The sequence below is a fragment of the Sorex araneus genome, chromosome 3 (assembly GCF_027595985.1).
Source record: "Sorex araneus isolate mSorAra2 chromosome 3, mSorAra2.pri, whole genome shotgun sequence".
NCBI lineage: Eukaryota > Metazoa > Chordata > Mammalia > Eulipotyphla > Soricidae > Sorex > Sorex araneus.
In genome coordinates, this window is record NC_073304.1 from 202,642,755 (window position 1) to 202,666,985 (window position 24,231).

The following is a 24,231-nucleotide window of genomic DNA, read 5'->3' on the forward strand; positions in this document are numbered from 1 at the left end:
ATATATACACACATATATACTACACACATATGTGTATATATAGCATACATGTACACATTTTCTACAATTCAATCCTTGCCTTGCTTGTGCCCAGCCTGGCACCACATGCAGTCCCCAGGCCACCAGGAGTGATCCCTGAGTTCAGAGGCCAGGGGGTTAAACTGCTAGATTTGCACCCCCCTCCAAAAAACAATTGTTTTCTAAAAGTGAGAAAAGGGGCTGGAGCGATAGCACAGCGGGTAGGGCATTTGCCTTGCACGTGGCCGACCCCGGTTCGAATCCCAGCATCCCATATGGTCCCCTGAGCACCGCCAGGGGTGATTCCTGAGTGCATGAGCCAGGAGTGACCCCTGTGCATCGCCGGGTGTGACCCAAAAAGCAAAAAAAAAAAAAATAAAAAAAAAAATAAAAGTGAGAAAAATTCTACAGTTCAAAATCAGTTATTTTATTCAAAATCTTTTAAACAAAACATCTTCATTATTACTATTTCAAAATCAAATTTTCTGGAAAAGATTTTCTTCTTACTCTATTCTAATGTCACACTTACCCCATTCAAAGCTTAATTTATTATAGCCCTACATGTCATTGGCCTATTTTTCCCCCAACATATTCTGACGTGAATTCTGCTTTCATCCAAGCATGGATCTGCTCATCAAGATCACCAATGACCTCATCAGGGCTGTATTCAAGGGACACTTTTGAGTCCTGATGGTTGATCAACACTCCGGCGGGAACACATTTTTCCTTGCCTCCTCCTACGTCTCGTCAACTTTCTTCTTTTTTTTTTTTTGCTTTTTGGGTCACACCCGGTGATGCACAGGGGCTACTCCTGTCTTTGCACTCAGCAATTACTCCTGGCGGTGCTCAGGGGGACCACATGGGATGCTGGGAATCGAACCCAGTTGGCTGCATGCAAGGCAAACACCCTACCCGCTGTGTTATTGCTCCAGCCCCAAACTTTCTTCTTTCTTTACTGAGTTCTTGTTTTAAACTGAAATCTGTTTTAAACTGCAATCCTCAACACTCTTCTCTTCCTCGAAGTGATCTTAAGTACCATTTCCTAAGAAATCATCATCTATAGGTCTATAACTCCAGCCTAGACTTCTCTTTCAGATCTCAAACTTACTCCCAGAAACAGTAACCTGGCATCACTTGATAAGAGAACAATCTCAAGAAGGCTGAGCTGCATTGTTCCTATTGATAGGTTAAAACTTAGTCTCTCCCTGTTTAAAGTATGAATAGAAAAAGACAGTAACAACAGCACACAATGATGTTGAACATTTGTAGTCAAGATGAATCAGCAATGGAGATTCTTTGGACTACTATCTATATGCATGTGTAAATAAATGAAGCTAACTTAGATACTGCTTATTTACTAATTCCATACTTACTTCATCATTGAACAAACAACTTCCTAAACTCTAGGCTCCCCCATGATTGGGCTGAAGTTGAAATGGGAAGTTTGTGAAGCTTTATATTTTGCTTTTAAGTTAAAAAGCTGGGGCTGGAGCGATAGCACAGTGGGTAGGGCGTTTGCCTTGCACGCGACCGACCCGGGTTCTAATCCCAGCATCCCATATGGTCCCTTGAGCACCGCCAGGGGTAATTCCTGAGTGAAGAGCCAGGAGTAACCCCTGTGCATCGCTGGGTGTGCCCAAAAAAAAACAAAAAAAAAATTTAAGTTAAAAAGTTAAGAAACACAGCTCATGTCAATAAAAGCAGGCAACCAGTGAAGAAAAAATATCACTGAGAATTAGAGGAAATGGAATCAAGAGATTAATCAGGACTGATATTTGAATGAAGGGGGTAATGAGCACCTATGTACAAAATACTGGTATATGTGCTGCTTCTAAGTTCCTCAACGAAGAATATTCAAAAACAAAAGAGAAGACAAGCTTTTTATTATGCAGTGTTCTATGTGGTTTTAGTTAATCATTCATTTAAGGACATTATTCTGTCTGAAGAGAAACTAAATTTTGCATTCAAAATGCCATATTTCTCTAAATTTACAATGTATGAAGCAATTATTGTTAGCCTCTTTAGGTAGTCTAGACTTTGATAATAACCCCTTTACTGCTGGGAGGAGAGTACTCCAGAATATACTTGGCCAATCAGATCAGAAGGTCAATACTAGGGCCCAGCAGAACTGGAGGTCACCACAGGCACCCGAGTAGTGCCAGAGCACTTTCAGGGCTCACCTAGAGATGCCTGGAGGGCGATACAGGGCTAAGTATTGAGCTTGGGTCCTTACACATACAGGTCATGTGCCCCTGACCCTAAGTTGTTTCCCTGGCCAGATAATGAACACTTCACTGGGTTCACAAAATTCTCACTTTAGATATCACAGAGTGTGGTTCTTATTTGGATTCAAAGAAATTAATGTAAGAGGTATTTTTAGAGGCATTTGGAGAAATCTGAATTTCAAGTGGGTATTAGATTATAAGGTTAAGTGTCAAAATGACAATATTATGAAAGAAGATACTCATATATTTAGAGACACGTAAGAAAATATGTAGGGCCAGGGATGTACAGTTCAGTAGTAAAGTGCTGACACCACATAAACAGAAAAAAAAAATCAGGGGTTGGAGTGATAGCACAGCGGGTAGGGTGTTTGCCTTGCATGCAGCCAACCCAGGTTCGATTCCCAGCACCCCATCTGTCCCCTGAGCACCGCCAGGAGTAATTCCTGAGTGCAGAGCCAGGAATAACCCCTGTGCATCGTCAGGTGTGACCCAAAAAGGGAAGAAAAAAAATCAGAGTTAAAGAAACTACTCGGGTATAAAATAACATGTCTGAGACTTGCTTCAAAATACTTCAGGGCTAGAGAGATGTAGTTCAGGGAGTTGGCACCTGCCTTGCATATGGCTGGCCCTGGTTCAATCCCAAACACCACATACGGTCCCTTCCCCTGAGCAGAGTCAGGAGAACTGCTGGCTGGATAGGGACAAAAAAACAAATACATACTTCTGCAAAGGAAGAAAGGAAAAAACCACTGGACTGGAGAGGCAGTACAGCAGGCAGGGCTTTTGCCTTACACATAGCCAACCCCAATTTGATTCCCAGCACCCCTATCCTTTTTTTTTTTTGCTTTCTGGCTCACACCCAGCGATGCTCAGGGGTTACTCCTCACTTTGCACTCAGGAATTGCTCCTGGCAGTGCTTGGGGTGCCGGGGATCGAACCCAGGTTGGCCAAGTGCAAGGCAAACGCCCTACTCGCTGTGCTATCGCTCTGGCCCCAGTACCCCTATCTGGACCCCAAGCACCCTAAGAGTGATCCTGAGCTCAGTGCCAGGAGTAAGCACTGAGTACCACCAGGTATGGCACTTAAAACAAAAATATGGCAACAACAGAATCTGGATGAAGGCTGTATGCGTGTGTATATATGTGTGTGGGGGTGTGCATGCATGTGTGTTCATGCATACTAAATTCATAGTATATATAATCTAGTTCTATTTTTTGCATGTTTGTATAATAAATTCACAGCACATAGAGTTCAACCTACTTTTCAATGTTTTTGACAATTTTGATAATAAATTTTAATTGTTCCTGAGTTTGGGTGAAGAAACCCAGCTATTATTAATATACCACCACCTGATCATACAAGTTTTTGTTTTTTTTTTCAGGAAATAGTGTCAGACTTCTAATAAGGTATACTTTTTTTTTAAAATAATTCAGAAGTACAATTTTACATGTCATTCTCAGCAAAACAAGTCACATATTTGAAACTCCCTCAAATTCTATCATTTAGTTTATGGCCCCAACCCTAGCAATTTTGTAGTAAGGAACTGTGACACTGTGCCTTAAGGGGGCAAAAAGATACTGTAGGTATTATTGAACCGACTTAAAAAGAAAACTGAATGCTGGCTGTAGAAATACACATTGCTATAACTAATGCATGGATCTTTTTGTTTAGTTCTTTGATAAATTATTAGGGAAAAATCAAGGGAAAGACAGAAAAAAAGTCTTTATGATTACTGCATGACATAGTATTCTAAAAACAATACTGGCTACATAAATCTCCAAAGATATAAAGTTCCTTCCTCTTAAACATATATGAGGGAAAGAAAAAAAAATTTTCTTTAAAAATCAAACCTACAGACTCTAGTTTCAATGCAAAAAGGCCTATTAAACCAGAAACATTTATTTTGACCTATGTTACAGTATAGCCTATTGATGCAACAAAACTAGCAATCTATTTTTTCTTTTTACTAAATATGATCAACTCTTACAACCTTAACAATGACAAAGGGTCTCAGTATTCAATTATACTTACCCCAGAGGTTTTGGTTTGTGTGTATCTAAGGAGTGCAACTGACATCTCTTGTTCTTTTTACTTTTTGGAATAGCATCTATCATATCATTTAGTTTGGACCTAAAAAATAAGTAAAAATAAGCCATTGATTTTTTTTAAATGTCTATTTACTACTTGTTTAGTTAGACAGTAAATACCTAACTCAGTTACAAATGCAACCCTTCGAGTATTTTTTGTCAAATTCTTTTCCCGTACATATCCAGGATGCTCAGGGGACCATCTGTCGTGCAAGAATGTAACTGGGGGTTGGCCCATGCAAGGAGGCTTCTACCCCTGTCCTATCTCTTTAGTTCTCTCATCAAATTCTAATCCCAAAATCTATTTGTCTTCCCATTTCATTTCTAATTGCCAAAATGTTGAAAAACTTGCAAATTTGACACCCAACTTCAATCCCAATACAAGGGGAAAAAAAAACTGAAAGAAAGCAACTTTCTTAAATGTATTCTTTCACTCAGATCTCAAGGATCACTCTATGCCTCCATGCTCCTTGAAAATAATATTCGGGGCTGGAGTGATAGCACAGCGGGTAGGACGTTTGCCTTGCACGCGACCGACCCAGGTTCAATTCCCAGCACCCCATATGGTTCCCAGAGCAATGCCAGGAGTGATTCCTGAGTGCAAAGCCAGGAGTCAGCCCTGAGTATCGCGGGTGTGACCCAAAAAGCAAAAAGAAAATAATAATAATAATAATAATAATAATAATAATAATAATATTCAAAGGGCTGGAGCGATAGCACATCGGGTAGGGCATTTGCCTTGCATGTGGCCGAACCGAGTTCGATTCCCAGCATCCCATATGGTCCCCTGAGCACCGCGAGGAGTAATTCCTGAGTGCAGAGCCAGGACTAACCCCAGTGCATCGCTGGGTGTGACCCAAAAAGCAAAAATAATAATAATAATAATAATAATAATATTCAAGTATTTTATAACTAATGCCTAATCCCGCAGTACCTTCCCTTATCCAAATATTAAATACTCCTTAATCAGAAGCCACCAATACAACTTTTGCACAAATATGTATCACCACTCTGTATGTAACTATAATCCAATCAGTAAAGTGTCCATCTAACTTTTAATGGATCAAATCATTTCTTTCTCAGCCTGCACTTCAAGCCCATGTTCTCCCTTGAACATGAACCTCGCTTGCTTGCTTACTTACTTCCGTTCTGGAGAAGCCTGTGTTCTCTCTCAAACATGTATTTCTGTTTTGTCTCTCCTCACATCTTTCTAAGTTTTAATAAAAAACTCCCTTGGTTCATATACACACTGAGTCTCAGGTACAGAGGGTAAAGTGTTTATCTTGCATGTGGCCAACCTGGGTTCAAGCCCTGGCAGCAGCTATGGTGCCCTGACCACCATCAGGGGTCACTACTGAGCAAAGAATAGTCCCTACTGATAAGGTGGTATTCCCTACACCCCCACCAAAACCCAAAGTAAACCACCTGTCTTTTTTGGTGGAGGGGAGGACAGTGGTAGGTGGGCGGGAAGGCTTGGGCCACACCCAGTGCTGACCTTACTCCTGGCTCTCCGATCACTCCTGGCAAAGCTGGGGAAGACGGGACCCATATATGGTGCCAGCGACAGACCAGGGGTGGCTCACATCTCTCCAATCCCCTTTCTAATTCATTAGACCTGAAATCCATCCCTCTATTTGCGACTGACCTAAAATTGCTATTGGTTCATTCCTCAAATACATCCAGGTTATAAAATTTATTTGTAGTTGATTTGATTTCTAGAAATCAAACCCAGAGGTGCCTCATACATTTGAGGTATTGTGCTCTATTGATGAGTACATCCCTGATCCTCAAAATATATCCAGGACCCAATCATTTTTCATTATTTTTGTGGTCACCAAACTGGTCACCATCATCACTGACAAGGATTACTAACTAGCTTGTCAAAGCCAAACTTCAAGACAAATAAAGGATACCGCTATCAAATAATACACGATGGAATCTTCCCAACTAACAAAGTAAATAAACAAACCCACGTAGGGGCTGGAGAAATAGTACAGTGGGTAGGACACCTGCCTTGCAAGCCCAAGTTTGATCCCCAGCATCCCACATGGTCCCCAGCACCTAACACTACCAGGAGTGTTTACTGAGGGTCGAGATGGGAGTGGCCTCTCAGCCCCAAATCAAAATAAACAAATAAAAAACCTACCTTGGCCAGTCAGAGATGTAGAAATTTGAGAGTAAGCTGCATAGGTTCAAATCCTGGGCACTGGCCACCCAAATCACCCCCTCCCACCCAACCCTGTCATAGAAAAGTGGCTGGAGAGATAGTACAGTGAGACAGAGCTTGCCCTGCATGCACCCTTACCTGGGTTTAACCCCCGGCACCACATATGGTCCCCCAGCAGCACCAGGAGTGAATGGGGACCATATATGCTAAGCAGAGAGCCAGGAGTAAGCAGAACACAGCCAAGTATGGCCCGAATCCCCAGTCCCTACTCCACCCCATCCCTAGACTACCCTCCATACAAGTTCTACCTAACCATACTCATTACTAGTTTTTCCTCTAACTTACCATACCTGAAAAATCTTATTTGCTTAGTGCCTGCCTCTCTAGAAGAGCAGAAACTGTAAGTCAACAGCACATAACAATTACTCAGTAAGTTTGAATTAGACTCATTCCAGATTCAAAGTGGCCAAATATGGAACGGGGGTAGGGGTGGGGGAGCACAACACTGCTACTGTCACCAAGAAAAAAATTTAACAGAGAACCAGAGAGCAAGCTCAATGGGCTGGAGCACATGGCTTGCATCTGAGAGGCCTGGTTCAATCCCTAGACCACAAGGTCCCTGCCCACACAGGCCTGCCAAGAGTGAGCCCAGAGCTCTAGCAGGCTAATCCTAAATGCCACTGGGTGTGACCCCAAAATGAAAACAAATATTTAAAATGACAATTACCAAGGCAGGGAGATAGCTCAGAGCTCACACACATGTTCCAGGTTCTAAGTTCATGAATGCTGCTAGGTTCAACCTACCTCCAGCACATAGTCGGGGAGTAGCAGCCCAAGCAGTGCCAGGTGAGGTCCAAAACAAACCTCAAAAGTGAACTCAAGACCCATTTCCCCCCTAAAAAGTTATTATACTTACCCATGTACATAAAATAGCGTATAAAGTTTCTTTGCATCAGTCATGCAGCTTCGAGTTACAGATAGGACTCCCTTGGGCCCTACTGTCAGGGGTTCAAGGGCTGGATTTCCAGACTCTACAAGCTGGGAAAAGAGGCGTTCTACACTGCGACGACAACCAACGCATGGGACGAGCTGAGAAAGTGCACTCAAGACTTCACGTGATGTCACCACCATGGCGATACTTAGATCTTGCTGTTTAAGCATACTGTGTCTCTGAGAGAAAAAGGAAAATAACAAGTCCTTACAAAAGACATAAATTCATTCTCGGCATTTCTCCTGTTCCTATCCTTGCACATTAAGTACAATCTGGGTCGGGCATAACAGCTCTATCTGCAACTGAGGCAGCCTTGTCCATGGTGTACTGATTTCGCTCCCAAAACTCCATGTTCCAAAATCTAGGATATAAAAAACTCTGCTTAGGATGTCAGGGCTTTATATGTGCCCAGCATATTAAAAAACCCTGAACCCAGATATTTAGTGCCTGGTCAGTGGTATTAAACTTAGTATTCTCACTTAAAATAGAAATTATTAAAAATAGACAAAAGAGGAAGACACAATGCAGCTTTACCGTGTTTTTTCTCAACTTTTAAACAACACAATATATGTTTAGTTACAGAAGTTAGGATGGTGATCATGTAAAGCTGCAATTCTCAACCTAGAGGTATGGACAGGTGTATTATGAATTAGTGGGAGACAACAAGGCCTATCTTACCTATGAAGGAACCTGTAGTAACTAACGCTGGTAATAATATTATCTGTGATGACAGGCAGAAAAATAACTTAGAAACAACTGAAGAGAAATGGGCAAAACTCTAACAAGAAACTTCTACGTAGACTTGACATAGATAACACTACAAAGTAAGAGTTCCAACTTGAAAATAAAAAGATGAAAAATTTACTTCCCAAGAAGGATTTTCTCTCTCTCTCTGTCTCTGTCTCTCTCTTCCTTTTTCCTTTTGTTTTTCTTGGGGAGGGGGCGGGAAATCACATCCAGCAATGCTCAAAGATTACTCCTGGCAGTGCTAGGGGACCAAATGGGATGCTGGGGACTGAAAGAGTTGGCCACGTATGACCTACCTGCTGTACTATCACTCCTAATAGTAACCTTTTAACTTTTCTTCAAAAGTAGATGCAGGATCTAAGTAACAATTTATCATCCATTACCTTCAATTTATCATCCATCACCTGACTACTAAAGTATTGTATTACTTAGGAATAAAAGTTCACAGTATCTAATTTTACTTGAAAAACTACTACAGAAAACCAACAAGTTTTGAATGAAACACTGTACATATAGGGGTTGGCGAGATAGTACAGCAGGTAAGCTGCTTGCTTTGTACACGGCAAACCCGGATTCCATCCCTGGCATACCATATGGTCCCCTGGTGTGCTCCCTGAGCACTGTTGGCTGTGACAAAAATAAAGCAAAACAAAATTGTACATATGACCTCTCTCTCCAAAAAGATGAAAAGATGGCCTGATGGAGTGAAGTTTATGGACATGCAAAAACACAATGCTATCACCTTTTAATCTGACAGGTACAGAAAATATATTCACTCCAGCAAAAGTAAAAGGAAGCAATTTCAATGAAAAGACCTTGAGAGCTTTATGTAAAACAAAAATAAATCAAGGGGCTGGAGCGATAGCACAGCGGGTAGTGCGTTTGCCTTGCACGCAGCCGACCCAGGTTTGATTCCCAGCATCCCATATGGTCCCCCCGAGCACCACCAGAGGTAATTCCTGAGTGCACGAGCCAGGAGTAACCCCTGAGCATTGCCGGGTGTGACCCAAAAGCATAAAAACAAAACAAAACAAAAATAAATCCATTATTCATTGCATGAGTAATATGTTAAATTTTCCATTATTGTTTAAAACATAGACACACAGACACAGACACCATTTAAAACATTAATTTCTAAGACTATTACCTGAATGAACTGCTTTAGCTGTGAACCATTATTTTGATGCCCATCGAGATTTAACACATTGTCAGGAAATTCCATCACCATCTAAATATGCAAAAGAATACTCAAAAAGTCAATTATTTTATCTTATTTGAACACACAAAACAGCCTATTTTATAAACTCCTACAACAGAAATAGATTACAAAAAAAGCCAGATTTGCCCCCCTACTTCACCCCATTCTCTGCATGCCCCCATTTTTTTTTTTTTTTTTTTATTTATTTTTAATTAGAGAATCACCGTGAGGGTACAGTTACAGATTTATACACTTTTGTGCTTATACTTCCCTCATACAAAGTTTGGGAACCCCTCCCTTCACCAGTGCCCATTCTCCACCACCTGTAAACCCAGTGTCCCTCCCACCCTCCCCAATCCCATCTCCCCCCCACCCCACCCTGCCACTGTGGCAAGGCATTCCCTTCTGTTTTCTCTCTCTAATTAGCTGTTGTGGTTTGCAATAAAGGTGTTGAGTGGCCGCTGTGCTCAGTCTCTAGCCCTCATTCAGCCCGCAACTCCCTTCCCCCACATGGCCTTCGACTACAATGTAGTTGGTGATCGATTCTCTGTGTTGACCTTTCCCCGGAACGTGAGGGCAGCCTCGAAGCCATGGAGTCAACCTCCTGGTACTTATTTCTACAGTTCTTGGGTGTTAGTCTCCCACTCTGTTATTCTAAATACCATAGATGAGTGCAATCTTTCTATGTCTGTCTCTCTCTTTCTGACTCATTTCACTCAGCATGAAACTTTTCATGCCCATCCACTTAACTACAAAATTCTTGACCTCCTTTTTTCTAACAGCTGCATAGTATTCCATTGTATAGATGTACCAAAGTTTCCTCAACCAGTCATCCGTTCTGGATGCCCCCATTTTTTTTTTTTTAATCCAAGTTATACAAGTTTTTAAAAAGATGAAAAAGAACTGAAGGCAGAAGTTAAGCACACATTAGTTCAAATCTCAGCACTGCACTTATGTAAGGTACTCAGCACTGCACTATGTGAGGTACTCAGACAGTAATTACTTGCCCTAATTATTAACAAACTGGATAAACGAAAATATTTATTAAATTACCAAAATTCATCGTGAGAGGAAAAGGAATATGAAGCTTAAGGGCTTAAGGACGTTTCAAGTGTGAAATAAGAGGGTATAATAACACATTTCACTAATCTGTGACACTACTGATTGCAAAATATGTATAACCAGGGAAGAGCTACAACTGCAAAAAGTCACCAGATGAGGGCAGGACCTCATTTGGTCACCCAGCGTGCTGGGAGGGGTGGGGGAGCTTTTGCCTTGCATGCAGCTGGCCATTCCATATGGTCCCCCGAGCACTGCCAGCTGTAAGTTCTAAGTGCACAGCCAGGAGTAGCACTAAGCATCACTGGGTGTGGCCCCAAAACTCAAAATGCCCCTGCACCTCAAAAAAGTCACCAAGTGGAAGAATCCCAATTTCAGAAATGATCAAATGTAAAAAGAGAGTATGTTTCCAAAACAGTGAAATGCAGCTTTATCTTATGTATATATAAAATGTAACACATTTGTATCTTAATTAGAACACTGTTAACAGGTTTCAAACACACTGTGCTAGGACAAACTTCTATTTCCAGATTACAAGGACCCTACACTCCTACACAGAGTGAACACAGCATAAAGAGACCTACATGAGGCAAACAATAAACAAAATACTCCAGTCAGATTAATGTATCATAAAAAGAAATCAACCTTCATCCAGTAAACTGCTTCTTTAATGAAGGTGACCGTTCATTACCTTCATCTTAGAATTGAGCAGCTTAAAACACAAGTTTACTAGGGGCTGGAAAGATAGTACAGCTGACAGGGCACTTGACTTACATGCAGTCAACCCGAGTTCCTTGCACCCCAGATAGTCATGAGTGGTTCCTGAATGCAGAACCAGGAGTAAGCCCTGAGCACAGCTGGGTGTGACCAAAAAAATAAACAAACCCCTCCCCATAAATTAGATGTTATTATCTCTAGGTGATAGAGGATTAGTTTTTTCTTTTCTTTGGTTTTGGGGCTACACCCAACAGTGTTCAGGGCTTACTCCCGGTTCTACACTCAGGTATTACTCCTGCTCTCCTGATGAGGCTTGGGGGACCATATGATGTGCTAGGGATCGAAGTCAGGTTGGTCACATGCAAGCAAGCACCCTATCCACAGTATACTATCACTCTGGCCCAGTTTTTCTTTATCTATTATATCATTCCAAATGTATTATATTGAACATACACAATTTAGTATGGGGAACAGTTCACAATCCTTGTTTTTAATACTATATGCATTCATGATACCAAGTTTAGAGACATGCTTCCACAGTTTCAAAGATCCATTATCTAATTTTCACATTTATTTTCCCTCTAGTTTTTTTGAATTTCATATTCCATCTTCCTTTTAGTGGTTAACAGCAATAATAATGACAGTGGAACGCTGAAAAGATAGCTCAAGGGGCTGAGCACATGCTTCGCAGGCAAGGGGACCTGGTTCCATGACACAAAGTCTGCCAGGAGTGACCCTGACGTCACTAGATAGAACCAAACAGGAGTTAAGACCCTCCCAAACAAACAAAAAAATCTTATCTTTGTTTCACTATGATAGGTACTTCTATCAGTACTACAGCATACTAATTTTACCAATACCAATTAAAATTGACCAGAAATAACCACTAAACATCCCCCCTCCAAATTAACAAGTTTTAACTGGCCTTTAACCTCCTTTAATAACGTAAAAGAAATGGTAAAGATGACAGAAAGAAATAAAAAATACAATTATTTAGACCCTCCATATATATATTACTTTTTGGTTTTAAGGTCACCTGGCTTTGTGCCCAAGGATTACTCCCAGCGGAGCTCAAAGGACCATCTGGGTACTGTGGATTGAACCTGAGTTACCACCTACAAGGCCACTTTAGTAACTCCCACCCAGCACTGCTCAGGGATTACTCCTAGCTCTGTTCTCAGGGATTACTCCTGGGTAAATTACTCCTGGGTAGGTGCTGGGGGACCATGCATTGATGGGGGACCAGGCTGCCAGGGATTGAACCCAGGTTCAGCCAAGTACAAGACAAATGCCCTACCCACTGGACTATCTTTCCGACCCCCCAAAATTGATAGCTTTGATGTTCAAATTCTCTAGGTATCTTAGAGAGCGGCTGTATTAGTAACACCTCGGGGTACTCTGGGCTTACTCTTCTGGATCTGTACTCTTGGATGACTCCTGAGCAGTGCTGGGGGTGGGAGGGACCATATGTGGTACTTGGCCACGTGCAAGGCGAACGTTTTAACCCCTGTACTATCTTTTCGGTTCCTTGTCCTGTACCTTCCTAATTAATGACTTAATAGTTAAATTTCTTTGGAGTTTAATTTTTATCTATTTTGAGCTTGGGGACACACCCAGCAGTGCTAGGGGCTTACTCCTGACTGCTCAGGAATTACTCCTGGCAGGCTTGGGGGACCGTATGTGGTGCCAAGGACGGAACATGAGTTGGCAGCATGAAAGGCAAGTATTCTTACTGCACTGTATCTTACTGCACTCTGGCCACATTTTGCATCTGTTTGGGGTCGGGGGGATAGGAGGTGTCACCCTTGTAATGCTCAGAGATTACTCCTGGGTTCTGCACTCAGGATCACTCCTGACAGTGCTCTGAAGACCATATGTGCTACTGAGGATTCAAACTTGGGTCAGCAGGATACAAGGCAAGCACCTTAACCTCTGTACTATGTCTCCAGTCCCAGAAGCAATCAATTAAAAAAAAAAACATTCCAAGGGGCTAAAGATAAAGTACAGTAGGTAAGGTGCATACATCTGAGCAGGGTTTGCCTCCCAGCACAATACTTAGTCCCCAAGCACTGCCAGGAATGATCCCTGCGAGCAAGGAACAAATCCTGAGTACTGCCAGGTATGTCCCAAACATCAAAATAAAATTTAAAAAAAGTTTAAACTAGCGTGGCTAATAGGCAAAAATCACAAGTTCTGACGGTATACAAATATTAAGCTATTATGCACTGTAACACTGTCCTCCCATTGTTCATCGATTTGCTCGAGCGGGCACCAGTAACGTCTCCATTGTGAGACTTGTTACTGTTTTTGGCATATCGAATATGCCAGGGGTAGCTTGCCAGTCTCTGCCGTGTGGGTGGATACTCTCAGAAGCTTGCTGGGCTCTCCAACAGGGATGGAAGAATCAAACCCGGGTCGGCCACATGCAAGGCAAACGCCCTACTCGCTGTGTTATTGCTCCAATCCAGTATTTTGTTTTTATAAAGTAGAAATCAAAGAATGCTTATCTTGAGGTCTACAAATTGACCTTTTAATATATGTACAAAATCTAGTAACACCTGCTTCAGAAATGCTGTTCATTGGAAGGGTTAGGGACAAGAGAACCTACATGTAGCAGTACTCAGTCAACTGGGCCAAGGGACCAGGGCTGCAGTGCTACTAAGACCCCGAGGTTCCGAGGAAGACCAGGATAACCCAGGCCATGCTTGAAAGCAACCAGGGCCACGTGAGCTCAGGGTTCCATGAAGTACCAAAGATGAAACTGAGTCAGGAACACATAATGCATGTTCCCTTACTCTGCTATCTTGCTATCTCTCCAGACCCTAGAATTCCCTTTTTAAGTCCTAAATACAGGAAGTAGGAGGGACTATGACGCTTGCCTGCACACAATCATTCCAGGTTCAATCCCTGGCACTGCTTATGGTCCCTTGAGCACCACCTGGAGTGATCTCCGAGCATAGAATCAAGAGTAAGCCCTGAGGACCACCAGGTGTGGCCTAAACACACCCTCTCCCCTCACAAAAGGCACTAAGGAACAGGGTTTAAAATTTAATAATGATACTATTTTTAAAAACTCACCAGATTTTTTTTTTTTTTTGCTTTTTTGGATTACACCCAGCGATGCACAGGGGTTACTTCTAACTCTGCACTCAGGAATTATTCCTGGCGGTGCTCAGGGCCTAGGTCAGCTGTGTGCAAGGCAAATGCCCTACCCGCTGTGCTAGCACTCCAGCCCTCTTACCAGATCATTTCTTTGGGGGAAGGGGGTATCTCACAAACCTTACTCTGAAGACCGGTGAGTCTTCCAAGAGATTCCAACCAGGCTGATAGTTCAGTGCAAGGGTCCAAAGATGCAGTGTTTCTCAGGCCCTGCGGTCTACAGATGACATGGGCCCCTTGATGTTCAAGGGGACAAGAGGGCCACACATGGCAGTGTTCAGGAACCATATGATGCCAATAATCATAATAGAATTGGCCATATACAAGGCAAACACCTTAATAACCCCTTTACTATTTCTCTGGACACAGATTTCAATTTTACCTAATAAATACGCCAAGATCAGATCTACTACAATATGTCTTTTGGGTGCTGTTTCAGTTTGGTTTATTTTTGGCAAGAGAAGCAGTGCTCAGGACTTACTCCTGGCTTTATGCTTAGGGAATCACTTTTAGCGGTTCCATGTATGGTAAAGACGGATCGAATGTGGGTCAGTCGTGTGTAGGTAAATGCTATACAAATCCCTGACCCCATGCTTGGATAATTCTCTCACTTATAGGCCGGAGTAATAATACAGCAAGTAGAGTATTTGCCTTGCATATGGCTGACCTGGGTTCAATCCCCAGCATCATGTATGGTTCCCGAGCTCAGCCAGGAGTGCAGAGCCAGGTATAACCCCTGAACGTCATCAGGTGTGACCCAAAAAGCCAAAAAGCAAAAAAAAAAAAAAAAGAAAAAGAAAAAGAAAGAAAGAAAGAAAACCAAAACCAACAACCAAACTACCTCTCACTTACTATCTACTAACCTAGTTAGAAGATCTACTTACAATACTCAACCCCTACCTTTAAAATACTTCAGTATTTTTTTAACTTTGTTATTTTCTGGTCAATAATTATATACTCTTTGATGGTGAATGATGACAAGAAAAGGTAGATAAAGGAAAACGGAAAAGCAAAGAGGACTGCAGCATCATTTTACCATCATTCTTTAAAAACACTTTCTGGACTTCCTCCTCCAAGTCTAGGTTACCTAGAATACAGTCATGTAAAATATTTTAGGAGCATTTTCAAAGAGGAATCATTAGTGTTTGGCTTGAAGTTGAGGCTACCTTTCTGTAACCACCTAAAAAATAGAGTGAGTCACTGTCCTGTAGTTTTTACACTTCATAAAGTTTACTGAATACACTGTCTACTTCCACTCTTAAAAGTATACTGTCTTGGGTTTCTCTGACCACAAATAACATTTCAGGGCATTTTCACAAGTTAGCCAATATCATTTACATTAATTAAAATCACTGGGAGTGGGATTATAATATAGTGGATAGGGTGAGTGTCATGCACACAGCCACTCAGAGATTGAAAACCAACATTATAATGGTCCCTGATCCCTGCCAGGATTAAGTCCTGAGCACAGAACCAAGAGTAAACACAGCTGTGTGTGTCCCAATGTTCCCCTTAAAAAAAATACACACACACACACACATATATGTCAAGTCATGGAGATAACCAAAAAGGGCTGCAATGTGTACATTGCATGCAGGAGGTGAGTTCCAGCCCTGGGTTCCACTCCCAGTCCTGCAGCAGTCCCCCAAGGGGACCCCTTAGCAGTCAACTCTCAAGTCAAGGTTATTCCACACCTTGGCCCCAAATCCCAAAAAGACACTAACACTTCAGTGTTAACTTTTCTATTTGTTTTTGTCACTCACTGGCAACCTGGGGGGGAGGCACAGCTGGTGGTGCTGTTGTGGGCAAGGGGACTGCCTCTGTGCTTGGGGTTGGGGGGGGGGGGGGTGATGGCGCCCACATGCAGAGCATAAGCTCAGTCCACTGAACTCCCAATGTGTTACTTTTTTATTCTATTTGTATTTGCAACATCTCATTTGATAAAACTAAATATTAAGTCAAGAGTTGAAAGAAAAGTGGTTAAGAATACCCAAAGATAATGGAAACAAAGGTAAGAACTGGTATTCAGTAGAGAACATACCACTGGAGGGGCTGGGGGATAGGACAGGGAGAGGGCAAAGCTATGGCAGACAGAAGTGTTCAACCAGGAGGAGGAGGTGCTGAAAGGTGGTAAAGTGTTATGTAGGAAACCCTATTAGCAACAGCACTGTAAACTACAGTGTAAAAACATATAAAAATGAAAATAGAAATGCCTCTTCTAGAAGCAAACTTGGTAGATAGAAAACAAATGGAGGGAGAGGGAGGGGCGCACTGGTGGAGGGAAGTGGATACTAGTGAAGCAATTCACATTGAAACATTGTATGCTTGAAACCAAATGAGTAACTTTGTAATTTCCATAGAGTACCTACCCACCACAGCAGGTAGAGCTTTTGCCTTGCACTCAGTCGACCTGGGTTACAGCCCTGACACTCCATTAAGGTTCCCTGAGCACTGCAAGGAGTGATCCAAGAGCACAGAGCCAGGAGTACACCCTGAGCATCACTTGTGTGTGGTCAAAAAAAAAAAAACAACAACAACAACAAAAAATAAACTGGGGGGGGGGGGCATAGGAGATAATACTATGGACAGGACACTTGCTATGCATTGACCAACCCAAGTTCAATCCTCAGCACCCCAGATAGCTCCCAAGCCCAGCAGGAGTGATCCCTGAGCATAGTCAGGAATAAACACTGAACCACTGGGGAAGAAAGAAAAAGAAAGAAAGAAAGAAAGAAAGAAAGAAAGAAAGAAAGAAAGAAAGAAAGAAAGAAAGAAAGAAAGAAAGAAAGAAAGAAAGAAAGAAAGAAAGAAAGAAAGAGGGGCTGGAGTGATAGCACAACAGGTAGGGCGTTTGCCTTGCATGCAGCCGACCTGGGTTTGAATCCCAGCATCCCATATGGTCCCCTGAGCACCGCCAGGAGTGATTCCTGAGTGCAGAGCCAGGAGTAACCCCTGTGCATTGCTGGGTGTGACCCAAAAACCAAAAAAAAAAAAAAAAAAAAAAGAAAGAAAGAAAGAAAGAGAAAGAAAGAGAGAAAGAGAGAAAGAGAGAAAGGAAGGAGAGAGGAATTTTATTAAAGGGTTCTTATCTTTAATCTAGTTAACTATATTTCCAAAGGACTGATTTTAAGGTCAGATAGAGTATAGGGGGTTAGAACTTGTCTAGCATGTAGAAAACCCTATTTCAACTCCCAGCCCAACATACGGTCCCCCAAACACTGCCAAAAACTCTTTAGCACAAAGCCAGGAGTAAGTCCTGAGCATTACTGGTGTGACCAAAAAAAAACCTTTTTTTTTTCTTTTTTGGGTCACACCCAGTGATGCACAGGGGTTACTCCTGGCTCTGCACTCAGGAGTTACCCTGGCAGTGCTCAGGGGACCATATGGAATGTTGGGAATCGAACCCAGGTTGGCTACGTGCAAGGCAAACACCCTACCCGCTGTGCTATCGCTCCAGCCCCCAGAAAAAACTTTTAATGCAAACATTTATGCCATGAAGTATATATTTTACATTACTATTCTTTTCATAGCAATACTATTCTCTTGCATCCAGCAAGTGAAAATATGACATGTCATATGAGAGTATTAACATATCTCAATTCTGCATCTATGTGTCTATGACCAACATTAGATCAAATGCTGCTATATTCTTAATATTTTAAAATTTTTAATATTTTAAAATATTTAAAATAATTTTGTGATGCCTGGACAACAAAATTAAATAACTGTTTGGGTTATTTTTCAAGACTGTTTTAGAGAGAACACACTTTGCCATTTTTTAAGGAGCTTGCCTCGTTTAAGGCCAACTCTGGTTTATTCAATCCCTAGTATAAAGTCCCCTGAGAACCACCAGGAATGATCTCTAAGCAGCCCTCCCAAGGGTGGCCTAAGACCACCTTCTGCCCTGCAAATAAACTCTCTTAAAAATTACTTTTTAGGAGGCTCAGGTTAGTACCCAGCATTACATGTTGCCCCTAGCACCACGGACAAAAGATTTCCAAGTTCAGCCCCCTACCAGCACCAAGATGTGTAACTCCCAAAGCAGAAAGACTAGTGAGCTCAAAGGCTAGAATGCTTAGCATGAGAGAGGAGCAGATTCATTCCCAGATCCACATGGTAATAAAGTGCATGCCCTGCATGGATGAGACTTGAACTTGAGTCCCAGCAGCACACAAAAATATTATTTTATATTATTTTTCCAAAAATGTCCTAAAATAAAATCTGTATTTCATTCATATGGTATCTTACAATTATATTAATAGTTAAAAGTATTCTGACTGTCACATGACCTTTCTAACATGCCATCAGTATACTGGTTGGGGATTTTCTCTAATATACCTACCTTAGTACTAGACTCAAGTACTCAAAGTTATTAAATTACCAATAGTGTTTTAAACAGGGACACAGGGATACAACATAACACATAAAAGGTATCTACTTCTTCATACATAAGCCTCTAAATGTCATTTTATAAATCCAATTTAAAATCCCCGTTATAACTAAGTCCAACAATTTCACCTTGTTATCAAAATGATAAACATTTGTAACTGATTCCAAGTACTGTAACCATTTAGAACCTAACAATTTTCTAAGCTAACTGGAAACAAACTTAACACTATGTTTCCTCAATGCCTTACCTACAAACTTTGGAAATAAATCAAATATTGACTTCAGCCAGATGCCATTCAACTATCATGGAACCAATGTAGAGCATAAACCCTCTGCCAGAGGAATCTTCCCTTCCAACAGGTGTTTGTTCTGTATTCTTCCTTTTAGTTATTCGGTAAAAAGACTCTCAAAGAAACTTATTTCTCTTAACATGATTCATTCTTAGAATTCTAACTCCAGTGGGTAGGTCTCTTGCTATGTACACAGCCTATCCAGGTTCAATCCCTGGCACCACATATGGTTTTCCAAGCCTGCCAGGAATGATCCCTGAGCACAGAGCCAGGAATAACCCCTGAGCACCTGCCCAGTGTGGCAAAAAAAAAAAAAAAAAAAAATCTGACTGAATACCCAGCAATTACTTTGTAGTGGTTCCAAGACAAAGCCAAATTCTGCTAATTCCCTAAGTAATAATCCACCGAGCAAAGAAAAATTACACCTTTTTCCAAATTAAGAAGCTATTTTGATATATTTACTTGGTTGACTGATCCATAAATCAACATAAGCAAAATTCAAAACAGGTTTAGCCAAATCCCAAAAGTTTAAATTTAATTAAGATTAAATTAGTACAATAATCACAATGCAAGATGACATCTTTTCTACCTAACTTTTTTTGGTGACATCCAGCCATACTCTGGGATGACTCCAAGCTCTGCACTCAGGAATTACTGACAGCAGTGCTGGGGGGAAGGGATGAGACGGAGGGGTAGAGTAAGGGATGCTGAGGATAGAAGCCAGACTGGGAACGTACAAGGAAAGCAACTTACCCACTGCACTATCTCTTTAGCCCCTCTATATAACTTTTGTAAGATCACTGTACAGGGGCTGGAGCGATAGCACAGCGGGTAGGGCATTTGCCTTGCACGAGGCTGACCCGGGTTCAAATCCCGGCATCCCATATGGTCCCCTGAGCACCACCAGTAGTAATTCCTGAGTGAAGAGCCAGGAGTAACCCCTGTGCATTGCCAGGTGTGACCCAAAAAGCAAAAAAAAAAAAAAAAAATTACTGTACAGAGCATAAGAACACCTGCAAGTTGGATATCTGAAGATGCTATGTGTAAGAGGGGCCAGGTTGTGGCTCGGGAACAGCACTTGCTGTATATATATGAGGCTCTGGGTTTGATCCCTGGCATCCCAAAAAGAACTACGCTGTGCTGAGAAAATGCTTCAAAGCTCTATTACATTAGAGAAGGGTTATGTGGGAGAATCAACAGCCTTTTAGAAGTTTGTAAATGCTCAAATTTATGTTAATTTTCCTATGTTTTGCTATTGTACACTCAATAGCAATTGTATATCCAGCCCTTTAGGATTTTATTTTCAAACATCCTGGAACAATAAACTTAAAAAGGCTGATAATAACTCCATACTATGGAAGTGTTGTTTATGTAGAAAGGGACATAAAGCATTTGTGGAGGAAGGAAATAAAAAATTACCAGCAAATGAACTAAGTTTTCAAACTGAGAAATGCATTATTTAATTTGTTCTGCATTAATTTCTTGAAAATTACTTAGAAGTCCACAGTTTTTCCACAAATGCAAAAAATGAAATCAGAACAAAAGCTTAAAATTAATGCTAAGGCACTGACAGAAAATCTATTTGCCTTTTATTAGGGTCAAATTATTCCACCTTTATCCAGGAAGGGGGGGGAGAAAAACACTGTGTAATTATAGATATATTCACTTAAAAAGTTCCAACAAATTAAGTCATTCAGTAGCTCTTCTAATCGTTTTAAAAATACTGCAACTCAATCAAGTCTTAATTAAACCTGGCACACAGAAAGGCATGTAAGAGTGGCAGTTCTACAATGACTTGCATTTTACATAAAATTTGAGAAAAAAAACAAGTAAATATTTGCGATAAAAATTCAGAAACAAAAAACACCTCAACGGCCTTTGAAAAGCCAAAAAAAAAAAAAAAGTATTCAGTAGATTCAGATACATCTTTTCAAAATAGGCAAATACACGTATAGCCCAAAGCTTCAGCAGTCACAAAATTCAGATTCCAAAAGATACTCATTTAAATAAACAGTGGCAAGTAGTGCACTCATTTCCTGTTCAGATTCAATTCAAATTTCTGCCATTTCCTTTTAAAGGAAATCGCAGAGCAAAACCGTGCAGAGTCGGCGATACTCCTCCAGGTCCCTGCACACACGACCTGACACCCGCTATAGAATGCAAAGCCAGCCAGCTCTGGGTCTTGACACTCCAGAGGAGCAAGCTGCCGCTTATGATCCTCTTAGACATTCACGAATTCTGCTTCCCTCCAAAGGAAGGGGGTGGGGGGGGTGGGGGTGAGGGTTGACGGAAAGGCTCCCTGTGAAATAAAAGAGTCGGCCGAGCAAGCCCGTTTTGAAGAGTCATGGCCTATAGCAAGCACGTCACTTTCAAGAGTTTTCATCCACCAGCTAACAGGCTACAATGAAAGCCACCCACTTCAGGGGCATCTTGACTGTGCGCGAGAGCGTGTCCTTCTGCCCTCGCTAACTACGTGCGCTGCGCCAGGGCTCGGGCGAGCCGGGAGGAAAGGGAGCGAGGGAGCCGTGCAGCTGCGACATTTCCAGATAATTAAGCCTCCCCGAGGGTAGGTGGTTTCGGGAAGGGAGAGGTCCCACACGCCCCAGCGCCCTTCAACCCCTCTCCGCGGCGCACGCTCGGGGCCCGAGCGGCGTCGGGGCAGGGCCGAGTGGAGAGGCAGGAAGGTGCGCCCGGGAAGGGAGCAAGCCGCGGGCGGAGGCGCCCGGCTCGGGGCCCGCGGAGCTTCCCGGGCGCCCCACTGCAGAGGCGAGTTTGTGGGGCCTGCCGGGGAGCAGGCCTCGCCTCGGAGTTGCAACACACTCTTGTCTCCAGTGCGCAGCGCTCGGCCCGGGGGAGCGGGGGGAGGAGGGGAAACAGCTGCCAGGGGAGCGGCGAGCCCGGCCCGGCCCCGCTCACCGTGAGGGTGTCGTCTATGTAGAGGGGGATCTGCCTCCGCTCGAAGGGGAACTCCTCCTCCCCGTCCCTGCACACCGCCACCAGTCGCGCCATCGTCCCCGACGCTGCCGTTGCCACCGTCACCACCTCCTCCCAGCTGCCGCCGCCGCCGCCGCCGCCGCTGCTGCTGCTGCTGCCGCCGCTGCTGCCGCCGCCGCCGCCTCCTCCCTGCTCCTGCCTGCAACAGCCAAACCCCGCGAGCGTAAGCACCCGCCGCCGCGCCGCACATTCGCCACGGGGGGAGGGAGACGCGCCGGCGGGGCAGGCTGCGCCGGGCGGCGTTTCCCATCACCCGATTCCACACGCGCGCGGCCAATCAGCGCCGGGCGGCGCCGGGACCCGCCCCCTCGCGCCGCGCTCCCGCCCCACCCCCACCGCCTCCGGCCTCCACTCCGGGTCCAAAGGCGAGGCGGAAGGGACCCGCCGGCCCGGGGGGCTTCCCCAGCCCGCCCCGCGGCGTCCCGGCTCCGGGAACCCCCCCCCGGGGCCCCGCCCTCGGTTGCACAGCGCCCACTCCTCGCCGCCTCAAAGCGGAGTGGTGGGGATGCGGGGGGGTTTACCCCCACGGCCCTCGGGCTGCTGACCCGCTCTCCAACCCCCCCCTTCCCGGGCGTGCCCCGCCCCATCAGTCTCCGGGGCTCAGTTGCCCAGCACGACCCCGCCCCTGGGAGGGGTCGACCCCGCCTTGGTTCTGCAGTCCGCCTGGGGCGGGGGGTGTTGGTGGGGTCAGGGTGAAGCGAGGTGGGGTGGGGTAGGGGCAAGATCCAGACCCCTCTTCTCACCCTTCTTGGAGGAGGCCTCCCGGTTCTGACCTTCACCGTTTGTCGTGGTCCGCCTCCCTGACCCCCAGCTCTGCTCCCCGTTACCGGCTGACGAGGCCCGCGTCAGGGCCGGCCTGAGCGGGAGCGCGGCTCCGAATGCCGTTTCCTGGCCCAGCTCAAGTCAGCCGCTCGCGCCACGGGGAGTGGGGGAGGGAGGGCGGGGGACGTGGGGAGGGTGGGGCAGGGAGGGGCCGAGCGCGCCCGGCGGGGCCCGCCTCCTCTCGCGAGACTGGCGGCGCCGGGGGCTCGGGGCTCGGGGGCCGGCGGCCCGGCCCGGCCCGGCCGGCCCGCCCGCTCCGGCGCCGGCCCCCGGTGCCCTCCTTCCCGCGCGTCTGGGGCCCCCCTGGAGTAAAGCCCACATGGGGCCGCTAGCGAGGGCGAGGCGCGCCGGGGCTTGGGGCGCCGCCGTGCGGGCGTGGGAGCCGGCTTGAGAGTCGGGGCCCCCGGGAGCGCGGGTGAGGACTTGGAGCGAGTGGGAGGGAAAGACGGGAAAGGCGAGGCTCCCGCGGGGTGAGACCGACTCGGGACGAGGTTTCCGGAGCCTTGACGCTGCCTTCCCCGACACCCCGGTTTCTCGGGAGGGAACCAGTTGCTTTGCTGCTGCCCAAACTGCGAGCAGCTCCCGCCCAGGGAACCCGACAGAAAGTGCTGACCGGTTTGGACTCGTGTCGATGTTACACCGGAGGCAAAAAAAAAAAAGAAGACTATAGAGACAGGCCGGAGAAATTTCTTGTCCCGGGTTAATATTAACCACGAGACTTAGGCTGGACACCGGTTCCCTTGGGCAAAGTACTGACACCGGCCAAAGGCCCTGCCCTTCTGTGGCTCCTAAGAAGCAGCTGCTGCAAAGGAAAGCCTTCTACACTCTCCGTGCCACCGGGAGCTCAGTTCCTGCGCTGAAGGCTCTGCAGGCCTGTAAGAAAGCCAAGATAATAGCGGGGAAGTTTTACTTAGGCTTCATGGTTTTAAGGAACCCATCCATTTGTTGCCCTTAGAACTCACTGCCCCTCTCCTCCCAAGGCTAAGAGCTGTGATACTGACCTTTAAAAAGTATTTTGGTCATCACATGAAGTCTTAGAGTCACAACAACAAAAGACCCCATAGTGCATCCTTAGCCATGTTGACTTATGACATTGTGTGGTCACTGTGAAGGTAGGTGACATAATAAACTGAAAGAACCATTATTCAGTCCCAAAGGTGTGATTATCCAGAATTTGTTTTTCAGGCAGTTGGAGCAGGATGCTGTGATCTTTAGCTTCAATCCAGTTCACGTAGAGGATGTGCATGCTGCTTCTGACAGGTCATTTTACAGAGCTCAAGTGTGGACATGTTTAGAGACTTTTTTTTTTTTTAAATGTAAAACCACTCCTAAGGAAAGAAAAGACTGCTGTGGCTTTTAAGATCTAAT

At 44.3% G+C, this 24,231-nt stretch overlaps 1 protein-coding gene across 3 annotated transcripts in view; it reads right to left on the reverse strand.

Annotated features, from left to right (window-relative positions):
* The window catches only part of GGNBP2 (gametogenetin binding protein 2), a 41,067-nt gene extending 18,056 nt beyond the window's left edge, over positions 1-23,011 (reverse strand). The window contains exons 1-5 of one of the 3 annotated variants that reach the window (XM_055132937.1): positions 22,785-23,011; positions 21,964-22,180; positions 9,383-9,463; positions 7,414-7,667; positions 4,275-4,373 (exon numbers count right to left, since the gene is read on the reverse strand). In XM_055132937.1, the coding sequence (XP_054988912.1) occupies positions 4,275-4,373; positions 7,414-7,667; positions 9,383-9,463; positions 21,964-22,056 (527 nt within the window). In that variant the 5' untranslated portion in view covers positions 22,057-22,180; positions 22,785-23,011. The remainder of the gene's footprint in view (positions 1-4,274; positions 4,374-7,413; positions 7,668-9,382; positions 9,464-21,963; positions 22,181-22,784) is intronic. The other 2 variants (XM_055132935.1, XM_055132936.1) reach the window with 2 other exon arrangements.
* Positions 23,012-24,231: the final 1,220 nt, after the last annotated feature.